Here is an 11589-nt window from a genome sequence, read left to right as displayed (position 1 = left end):
CCCCCGCGCCCCACAGCATCGGCAGCACGCGCTGCGATTGGTTCGACGATGCACGACGAAAAAAAAAAAATCCAGTGAAGGTTGAGATTGAGATGCACTCACTGTCTGTCTGAAGTGAATGAAATGAAAAGTGATGTGGATTTAGAGGAGATGCATCTCAGCATGAAGGTGGAGGAGATGGTGATGTAGTGGAGTTTGAATTAGAGCGGAGAGTGATGGAGCGGCGATGGATGTCAGGGGTGTCGGCTGAGAAATGAAAAGTGTGGAAAAGGGCCCCCCCGTCTGCTCTTCTCTACTGACCTGTGATGTATGGAACATGTCGTTGGCCACGTGTCACGTGAACACACCCAGAGAACAAAGCGCTTGTCACATCTGTAATGACAGAAATAAATCAAATCAGAGCCGTCAGCGATGATCTGTACACGGGGAAATTAATTTTCTACTATCAAACCTGTCATTTGAGAACAGTGGCTCATGCCGTTGCCCTGCAGCGAGACGATTAACGTGTTACTGGTTTGAATCCTGTATAAAGTTTGGACGCAGCATTAGGTCAGGTGTTCACTCTAAGTTGACCACAGGTGTGAATACGAGTGTGAACGGTTGTCTTTTTATCTGGCCCACAGGAGTACCTGAGCCTCTATCCATTAGAAAACATGACCCTGGCCCCTGACCCCAATGTCCCCAAATCCCTTCCTCCCGTGGCCTACAACCCATGGACAGATGTTAGGCGGAGAGAAGACGTCCAAAAGTTGAACATCAGTTTTCCTTATGGACCGATTCCCAAAGACTTCCAGGTATAAAGCAGCTGCTGTTAATGGAACAAGTGTCACGTTTTAACAGTTCCTGTCACTTCATTGAGAGTGTTCCACATCTGTGTCTTCCAGCTGCGTATACGTCAGCACTATTACGCTGCTGTCTCTTATGTGGACGCTCAGGTTGGACGTCTGCTCACTACTCTGGATCAGCTTGGGCTGGCTGACAACACTGTGGTGGTGTTCACCTCAGACCATGGTTAGTAGACATCGGGTACAAAGTCAAATACCCCAGAATAGATGAACAGACCTGAGGTCTTTTAATAATCATTCAACCTGGTTCTGAATTACTCTAAAATTTACAATTTTATATATATATAATGTAAATTTGAGAGTAATTCATATATATGTACACATACATATATGAATTGGTAAAAAGACAACTACGCTCCCTGTCCTTCTGCTCCACCACCAGATGGCAGTGTTGTAACAGTATTTTTATCACCTTTTTAGGATTTTTGAAATTAAACCTCTCCCTAAAAACATTTCTCAGGTTGACAAAAAAAGAAGCAGTTTGGTGTGTGCAGCTCCTTAAACCTTTTGTTACCTTTTGTTATGATACACTTTTTTTTTCTCCCATTTTTTGTAGGTTGGTCTTTGGGTGAACATGGTGAATGGGCTAAATACTCTAATTTTGACGTGGCCACTCAGGTCCCTCTCATCTTTTATGTTCCTGGCATCACTGCCCACCGTGAGGGATTCAGAGAATCCACCTTTCCTTTGATTGACATCTTGACGCATTCAGACTACAGTTTTAAAAGTAAGATTTTTTTTTTAAGACATCACAACTGTTCGACTGAATCTTCCTGTTGCCTGTTAAATAACCCCAACTTACAGAAAGTCTTTGATGTGCATGCAAAGATTCAAAAAATATTTAAAGGAGGAAACCCTTTGATAATTTGCCTCCAGACCAAATTTCCTCAAATGCAAATGACGATGATGAAATTCCAGCGCAGCGTCTGGTAGAATTTAGTGGATGTCTGGACTAATTTGCTGTCAGCATCTTTCTCTAATTGGCTGACGTCACTGTCTCCCAGATGCCAAAGTGAGGAGGAACGTAGTGGAGCTGGTGGATGTCTTTCCCACTCTCTCGTACATGGCCGGTCTCCCAGCACCTGAACCATGTCCTGACGTTTCTTTACAGGTATTCTTTTCAAGTTCTATAACATGATTTTAATTCATGTATTTGACTACTAAAAATGTTTTTAATAAAATATTCACAGTTTACAAACTAATTACCTTCACCTGATGACCCCTCCTCCCCCAACCCTAAAAAGAATTAATTAAGTTTAAAGAAGATGGATGAATAATTTCTGTTAAGCTGTCACATCTCCTGCATTAATATGAGCTAATTGACTGTGACATATTTCCACTTGCCTTCAGGAGGAGCTGTGCACAGACGGAGATAACCTGGCCTACACTTTTCGTCACAGGGAACGAGGGGTGGAAGCGGAGGCGATATCGTTCAGCCAGTACCCCCGACCTGCTGACACACCACAGGTACTGTATGAGAATCTCATGTCAAACAACATTTGTATTTTACAATGGTGAAGACCAGGATGTAAAGAAAAGTGATCTTTAGATTTAGAACCAGAGCTGCTGTTTTCATTAACACACATTTTATTTCAAGTGTGATGCACCTGCTGTAGGTTAAACCTTCGCAAGTCACTTATTTGGCAGGTGCACATCAGTCCATCGGCCGTTGCACAGGAGGAGTTGGCAGATGCAGATGTTGCCACACCAGGAATATATTTCCACCAAATTAAACATATTGGGATTAAAAGTAGGGATGTCAAATGCCAAATTAAAAACAGGATCGCTGTGGATCTTTTGTGATTAATGGTTTTTTTTAATTATTATTTTTAGTTTAAGTTTAAAGTCTTTTTTTTTTTTGACAGGAGAACTCTGACCAACCTGACCTTGAAGACATCAAGATCATGGGCTACTCTCTACGCTCTTGGGATTATAGATACACTTTGTGGCTGGGATTTAATCCTAAAACCTTTCAGGTCAGTGTGTCGTGCACACCATGAGGTTCTTCTCGTCTCACGTGGTTCTAATTCGTAGACGGGTTTCTCTTTTCTGCGGAATTATGACAGATTTTCCTCAGCAGTAACGGACAAAATTTTTAAAGTGTGACTGCGTCTCCTAACAGGTGAACGTGACCGATGTCCACGCTGGAGAGTTGTACATGTTGGCTGACGACCCCGGGGAGGACAGGAACGTCTACAGTGACTTGGATCACAGTGGGTTACTAAGGAAAACGGCAGGACTGCCTCGGGCAAGTTAAAATGTGTTCTCCTGAAGGACTGTCTACCTGTTTGCTCGTGTCTTTATTTATTGACTCGCTTGTTTCCTTCTGTTTCCACTTCATCAGACCGTGCCACTGCAGATGAGGATGAAGCTGCAGCTCCTCTACCTCACAGCAGGGATGAAAGTGAACAGAAGGACGGCGTGGTGATTGGTCCAAACTACAACATTGTTATCAAATGTCAGGATAAGGGCGGGGGGAGGGGGTACCTTGATCCTTAATAAGACTGAAGAGAAGCCACTAGTTAAGGGAAATGATGAGAACTTGGACTTTTTCTCCAACATATTTGTCATTTTTGCCTTTTCTGTCCAACTGCTGTATTTGTCCTCATAATAATTTAGCGCATGAACCTGCTGTATTTGTCCTCATAATAATTTATTATTAATTTTGTGCCAGCGTGATTTAGAAGAAAGCAATTTCTGCCTGAATTTCAGGTACAGAGACGAATCAAAGGGAATTTAGTTTGACAGCTTTGATCCCAGGCCACACTGTCCTCAGGTTAATGGGATGTCATTAAATCATAACAGTGGGCAGAAAAGAAAAATATTGTAGATTGAGTTAAATGTGACTAATTCTAACTGGTTTCCCATCAGGTTGGAGTTTGTGAACGTTTGACTAGGAAATGTCATAAAATTGTATTTATTTATTTTTGTTTTCTTTCTTCATCATGTTGAAGTAACCTTTAGCCTCAGCTTCATCTTCCTGAGGGGATGAAATAAAATATTGTTGCTGGGAAAAAGAAAGCAAAAAAAAAAAACTGACCTTGGCAATTGCACTTTCAAATATTTTTGTCAATTATCATTTGTTGGCAAAAAGGAAAATAAAATATTTTTGTACACAGTAGTCTGCGCCGGTGAATTATTTCACACAATTATACTCCAAACCTCTGGCAAAACCTAGTCTTGTGTATAATTTGCTTATTTCACTTTGCTTCTGTTTTTTTTCTTGCACACATGATGAAAAGCGGAGAGTGGACTCCTCAGGGACACTACCAGAATATTCTACGTTCTCTTTGTGCTCACTGTTATTTCTCTACCTTGGAATGGAATAAAACAAAAAGCTCCTCAGCACTGGAAGAATGTAGACTTCACTCAACAATCACTAATCTGAGTATGAATCCACAAAGTATTGTGTGGGAATGGGAATTATTCTATACTAATACTAATTTGTAAATTTATACTAATACTAACACTGACGGCACACTACAGTAAAGTTAAAAAAATTGCTATTAACCTATGTTCTGTTTTTAGAAAACATTAAGTGCAGTTTTAAAGCAACGGTGTGTCGTCTACTTTAAGAGAGATTTTCAACCTGAAATTCCATCAGTGCTCGCATTGATCTTCAGCCACGGTCGGTGTGAAGCAGCACAGCGCCTTCTTCAATATTCCGGTGCTTGGTGGTGGTGGTGGTTAAAGGTGAACTGCCACAGGAAGTAAACAAAGTGCAGCGGTGTTAATTTGATTTATTTCAGAAATGTGTTAGATATTTCAAATTAATGTCAACAAGTTATCTTTGACGGGACTAGTAAAAATCTTACTTCGTCAATATTTAATTAACGTGCAAAATGGAGCTGAATACATAATAACGATGGCGTTTTTTTCTCTCTCTAATGACTCAGTTTGTAAGTAAGTTTTATTTTAAAGTTTTAAAAATGGTAAAGAAATTTGACTTTGTTTCTTATAGTACCTGCTCTAACTCCAATTAGGACTTCAACCCACTATTACACTTTTATTTAAATTTGGATTCAATGCTAATGCTAAAGCTAAAGGTAAACACATTAAGGCACCGACGGAAGTCGCCCGCCGTTGTTTCGAAACGGGCCGGTTACCTGTAACACAATATTGCTGTGGACCGGTCGAAATTACAAGACCAAACGAAAATACCACGAGCGGTATAAAGATAAATATATATATATGTATAAATAAATAAATAAAATTAAGGTAAAACTCACCATTACGCTCGAGGTATTATCCAAGACGTCACTGGAACATGAGAAACACCTGTCGCGAGAAACCCGTTCAGCTGCTAACTCTCGCGAGAAAACCAAGGCGACTTTTTCTTTACAAAATAAAAGCTCAAACGTAACGTATTTCTGGCCAAATTATTTTATAAATCAACCGTAATTTCTGATTTTGCCTGAAGTTGTTCCTAAATTTCACTTACATTATCTGCAATAACAATGTGGAGCCATTATTTTAATATTGCTCTCCATCGATATTATTATTTTGGAAACCAAAGACCAATCTTTTGTCTACTCATGTATCGTTAAGGCAACTATCTTGACATGTATCGACAGTTTTCTACACCTCGAATAAATAAAATTAAAATATATCATGTTATATTTTAACTGTGGCCAATGACCCAGGGCCCATTTGGTCTAATCTGATGCCAGTAGTTACTACTAACGCTGTCAATGCCGTGTGTACACTATTACATCACATAAAGATGTGTGTATGTTTACATATTTATATATATAAAAAAATACTGCTTAGCTCAGCTGCGGTGAAAGTTGATTTTGTTTCCCCCTTGTGTGTGAATTAATGCAGGAATAGTAAACAAACTGTGCTGCTTCCCGCCGCCTCCCAAGGACTTAACATATTTTCAGCTCTTTAGCGCTCACTCTCAGCGTACTTTTGTGTTTACTATAAACGGCTTACTGTACACTCGCTGTATTCAACAGAACTACAGTCGGAGGGCTTTGTATAAGTAACTAAGAACCATTTACTGTATGTTTTGCTTCTGAATATGTGTACAAAGAAAAAGAGCGGTAGGTCTCTATAATACAACGTACAATATAATTTATTTGCTGAATCGTGTGGTTAAAGTGCGACGAAATGACAACTGTTTATGTTCAACTTGTGATTATGTTTTGTTTTTAATTTGATTTGAAAAAAAAAACATGTTTACTCCGCCCGGCTGTCTGCGGTGATCTGCGGCGCCGTGGTCTGCATTTCAAGAACATGCCGAGCACGGAGGAAACACACAATTAGAAGTTGGACAGGATGTGACGTCATATGTTGGCTGTCAGCGTGAACGCAGTTTTAATCAGGAGCCATTCAATTAGAGCTGACGAACACTCCTCTGGTTAGTGCCGGTGGAACTGTGAACCGCAGAGATTGGGAGGAACCTCTGCGTTCGAACAAAATCACTTTTAGACGTGGCAAAGCACGAAAGGAGGGGCAATCTATTAAAACTGCCACCGTGCGGGGACAGACAGAGGGAATTCATTTAGCGAGCGAGTTGCCTTTAATTAAGTTGAATAGCTGTAATCAGCTCTTTGCTGGTAGGTGTTGAAGGAAACCTGTGATTTGAAAAGACGGAAGTAAAGTGCGTTCTCACTCAATTCTGGAGTATGTTAATTAAAGTCACATTGTTTGACAAATATATATTTTCAAATTTGGATTCATTAACATCACTGTCTGCCGGAAGACACATACTGTACGTTGTTTTCACGTTTATCTTAATTTAAAAGATTTAAGCTGTGTACATTGACAAGGAAATAACGTGTGGAAAATTACACAAAAATATTTACACCGTTTCTAAATATTTGCTTAAATGTTTAAGGGAAATATTTCATTTCAAATGTGTAAAAAATATATCTTATTATGATATAAAATGACTCTAAACAGCTAGTGATATTAGAAAACAGTACCATGTGTTTGTTCACACCTTTACAAGTCGGTGTTTGTTTACACGGATTCTGCAGCAGTTGTAGAATCTCACTCCTAATTCCCTTTGAGGCGAATAAACACTTATTATTGCAATACTATTATATTCCACTAACTCCCTGAGTGAATAAAATATGTCGGGATTTGCATATATTCATATTTTTTTACAACTTAAATATTTATAACAGTAATAAGAAAAATAATTACAATTATTAACTATAAATTAAACATTAATGTTTTTGTACATCTGTAGTTTCTTTAACTACGCTTTAACACAGTGGATGGGTGGTTAGTGTTCATGCATTACAGCAAGAAGATCAGCAGTTCAATCCCAGGTGGTCAGTGATTCAATTTATTTTTACAAGGTTCCGTTTGTGTGTGCTCCTGTGAGGGAGTGAAAAACTAATCAGGGTGTAACCCCGCCCTCACCTGGTGACAGTTGGGATTGGCTCCAGCTCCCGCTGTGACCCTGAAAAAGATGAGGCTGGAGAAGAGAAATTAGTTTCCTGGACTAATTATGACACCAATTATTATCGGATTCTAGTTGTTATGAAAATTCATGTTTGAAATGTAGAAAACACATTAGTGCCTTAAATGAGTAATTATTCGTCATATCAACACATATTTCACAGGAATAAGACTAGTGAGTGCAGGCCGACTGTTTCAAACAGACTTTAATCCAGACATTAAATATTTAAAATCAGTGAAACTGCATCACAACTTCTGATCATCACATAGAACAACTTCATTATAAAAAGAACAATAGAAAAGGCAAAAAGAGAGAGCACGGATAAAAACGGAAAATGGCTGAAGTTGTGCGACACCGTTAAGAACACAACGCAAATCATGTCGGACAGACGTGTGGTCGGGTTTCATTTTGGTGGAAATCTGAGTGACGCTGCTGCGAGCCAGTGATGAACAGACATCTGTGTTACAGCATGACTCAAAACTCCCACATCTGGTTCAATTAAAATCCCACCAAAACATGATAAACAATATAAAAAAATAAACAGTCTTTTGATGCTGTGCTGTGAATCCACCAAAAGCAGATCACCACTGTCTGAACCCCTCGCTGTGTCGTACCAGTGAAGCTAAAGACGGATCCAGCAGAGCATGCTCATAACCGACAGTCTTCATTTGAATAATAATAAAAAAAAACCAAACCCCATTTGCTCTCGTTTGAAAACTGCTACATGATAGACCTCTGAGACAAGTCTGAACAGAACCGGATCAGGTTCGTGGCCCCCATAAAAATGATCACAGAGCTTCTGTTTCAATGTAGCAAACAAATCCTAGTGCAAAATCGTCACGTATTTGCATGGCATTGATTTGGAAACCCCTTCAGATTTGAACACTCGCAGGGAGACGATAGCATTTGACATGATGACAACACACGGATCACAGAAGCAGCTGAATGGTGGATTAAAAACCAACCGCCGTTTGATAACAGATTCTTGTTACTGTTGAACTGAAAGGAGACAGACTGTCTACTGACACCGGCTCTTTGATTGACTTAACTCTGGTACTCTGATAATTAATAGCAATTTGAGTCGCTCCACTGCAAACAGGCGTAATGGAACTCTCCCTGAAGGCATTCACTTCACATTAATACACTGTAGAGCCGAGGTCTTCAAGGTTTTTAAGGCCAAGGACCCCCAGACTGATCAAGAGCGACCTTGATACTACATGTATATTTATACAGTATGTATGTATATGTACACATATTTATATATGCATATATATGTGTATATATAAATATATATAATTTGCATTAACTACTAAGCTATTGAAATAAGACACAGGTGTAACATATATAAATGTAATTAAATGTATAAAAAGGTCGTAGCGTAGCCATGACACCTTAATATGTGTAATTATATTGACACATATTTAAATTTACGGGGAAAAATATTGTGTTTCTGTGGTAATTATATTGACACATATTTAAATTTTTTCTTGAAAAGAAATTTTGTTTCTTGAAAAGTCTTCTATGACTGTAATGCGTCATCAGAGACTGAGAATACTGACAAGATACTCAAATCCAACAGGGGGGCCGCCACCCTTAGGGGGTCCGTGGAGGTACTGTCGAAGGGTCGTGACTTTTTTTGTTAATTAGACAGTGGTGGCTTGTTAGACAAACATAAATATATTTGAACCTGGGTTTCAGTATTGAATGCAATATAATACAAGGAATATTTAACACAGCACTAAGTTAAACTCATTCTATACAGAATACTGTACTCTCTGGTCCCTTTGCCCAAAAAACTGTTGAAGACCCCTGACCGCTGCTCTACTCCAAATACTTGTTTTGTTTGTTTGTAACACTTGTACGGCAGTGACAGCACAACTCAAGGGAATCAAAAGGGGGAGAAAAACCAAATAAATGTAGTCGTCGATAGCATTTTAAAAAGCTTGTAAGTATAAATCATGGAGTATAGCAGTGTCTGAGGCAGTTTTGGCAATTTCCTCGAGTAAATGTACACTTAAAAGACCGCTGCTCTGTCAGCAGACACCGTCGACAGCTACAACGGCTCAGTATGTGGAGCTCCGTGGCGCAGACAATGACTCAGTCACTGCTGCCTTTTATAAACAAGTTGACAATTGTAACGGCGTAATTAGAGCTAATGGGATATTTAATTAGAGGAATAAAAAGCCATGCTGAGGCAGTCTGTCTCCACGTGGTTCACTATATACAGAGCGTGTACATAAACCAACATCACGTGACACACGTGGACCGCAGTGGGAGGAAGGTGGCGCTGCCGTGACGTAACGTATGCGAGGTGGCGGACATTTCACAGCATATTACTTTGTTATAATGTATATTGCACTTCTGTTTATTTTTAAAAAATAAGTACCGCTGCGTGAAATGAACAGTGACATGATTAAAAACGTACACCATTTCACTATAAAAAAACAACAATAAACATCCTTGAATTGGACGCAGCGCCCCCCGCGGACACTAACTTGTTACGATCCCGGTCTGACAGACCAGATCGTGGCTTTTATTTTTTGGCTGTTAAAGAATTTCATTGGCTCATTCAGGACAATTTGGCTTTATGACCTCATAAAAATGCAGTTCTGTGGGAGTAGCTCAAAATTTCAAACTGTCAGACGAACTATCGGAGTGTCCACTCTAATCAGACTTATTACAAGGTGAAAAATACAAAGCAAACAGCAGCCAAACATCACACAGGAAACATGGGGTAGCGGATAGCCTGGCTCTAACACTGATGCAATAAAACAGTGGCCCGTGGGCCACATGTGGCCAAGAAAAACAACCCTCGTCAACCCTCTGTGGTCATTTGAAAAACGCAGGAAGAAACTGGGGGAAATCACAATGAATGAGTAATCCATGAATGCAACACTTTCCAGAGCCAATCCAAACCAGATCACGTGTGTCTACAACTGATGTGAGCTCACTTTACAGCAACATCTCCTTCTCAAAGCAACAAGAAATTATTAATGAAAACACTCCAGGCAAACTCCAGGCTCCAGGCCAATGTGTGGGTTGGGGGTTCAAAAACATTCATATTTTTTTTTTCTTCAGATGTAGTTGCCTCCTGTCTGTGAGCCACCAAAAAAGTTTGACTTTTGTGGTTGAGGATTCTTAAAAAACAAATTTATTAGCTGACTTCTGAAGACGTAACCATGGCAACGAGCTGTCAAAGTTAAGAGTAAAGAGCCAGGCTAGCTACGCCCAGTTTCCTGCATTTGTGCTACGTCAAGCTAACTTTAAGTGCATGGCATTAGCATAATGTAAAAACCAAAAAAAAAAAAGATGCCAAATAAACAAAAGTAAAATTATATATATGTAAAGATATTTAACCTCTTTGAGGTTCTTCTTTAAGATTAGTGCTTTGCTTTAAAAACAACACACAAAAAAACAAAAACAAACATACCATAAATGACTCTGCATTAAGACTTGAAGTCTTTTTTTTTTTTTTTTTTTTTATGGACACAAGTAGTTCTTGGTCTGAAGCTGAAATTTATTGCATGCGATGGTTTGGATTTTTCGGTTATTCCAGACGTATCCTCAAAAAACAAAACAGCAACTGATGCAAATTGGACATGTTGAGTTACACAAATTTTCTTAAAGCCAAACCCTGCTGTCGTCATAAACGCCAGTAAAAAGCTTATGGAAACATTTCATTTTACGAAAAACAATCTCATATTTATACCAATATGGTATGGAAAATCATTTAGAGTCATTCTTTGTTCTTAAATAAATAGAGCACTTCCCACTGGACACAAGTAGAGGCACTTGAGTTTCTTTTTTTTCTTTTTCTTTTTTTTGTCAAAAAAAAAAACTCTCTTCCATACACATTCAGCGACGCTGGAATGAATCGAGACTAAAAACGTGATGAACAAATGCAGATTTAAAAAAATCGGTCTGGTACTGTGTAAATGCGGCCGTAGCATTTGAATGTACACAGATATACACACACACTCACACACACACACACAGATAAAGACAGAGATCCTTCCGTGTCCATTCACATTGAGTCATTCACAGGACGATATAAATAAAAAGACACTGTTCTCACGGACTGTACATATATTATTGTCCAATCAGGCGATGCGTTAAATAGACCTGACACTCAGCTTTACACATATACACAAAAACACACGTCGACAAATGCTGGGAAGTGACTACACGGTATCAGGCAGATGATTCTGTCTCATTACGCGCTGTACAGTGTTTCTGACACCAGGGCAGAGAAGCTGCTGTGAGACTTTCACCCTGTTTACATGATTTGCACACGAGTGGGGCCTAATTAGAGGCAAATCATTCTGAATC

The 11589-nt window shown here is 39.2% G+C and overlaps 1 protein-coding gene across 1 annotated transcript in view; it reads left to right on the top strand.

Annotated features, from left to right (window-relative positions):
* ids (iduronate 2-sulfatase) overlaps positions 1-3474 on the top strand; it is a 5458-nt gene extending 1984 nt beyond the window's left edge. Inside the window, exons 5-12 of the mRNA XM_025063368.1 lie at positions 610-794; positions 885-1011; positions 1402-1572; positions 1850-1956; positions 2196-2312; positions 2711-2821; positions 2968-3093; positions 3190-3474. Of these exons, the coding sequence (XP_024919136.1) occupies positions 610-794; positions 885-1011; positions 1402-1572; positions 1850-1956; positions 2196-2312; positions 2711-2821; positions 2968-3093; positions 3190-3273 (1028 nt within the window). The 3' untranslated portion in view covers positions 3274-3474. The remainder of the gene's footprint in view (positions 1-609; positions 795-884; positions 1012-1401; positions 1573-1849; positions 1957-2195; positions 2313-2710; positions 2822-2967; positions 3094-3189) is intronic.
* Positions 3475-11589: the final 8115 nt, after the last annotated feature.

This window comes from Cynoglossus semilaevis, chromosome 15, assembly GCF_000523025.1.
Source record: "Cynoglossus semilaevis isolate Cse_v1.0 chromosome 15, Cse_v1.0, whole genome shotgun sequence".
Classification (NCBI taxonomy): domain Eukaryota; kingdom Metazoa; phylum Chordata; class Actinopteri; order Pleuronectiformes; family Cynoglossidae; genus Cynoglossus; species Cynoglossus semilaevis.
The sequence above is the reverse complement of the archived record's forward strand: the minus strand, read 5'-3'. Positions and strand labels throughout refer to the sequence as shown.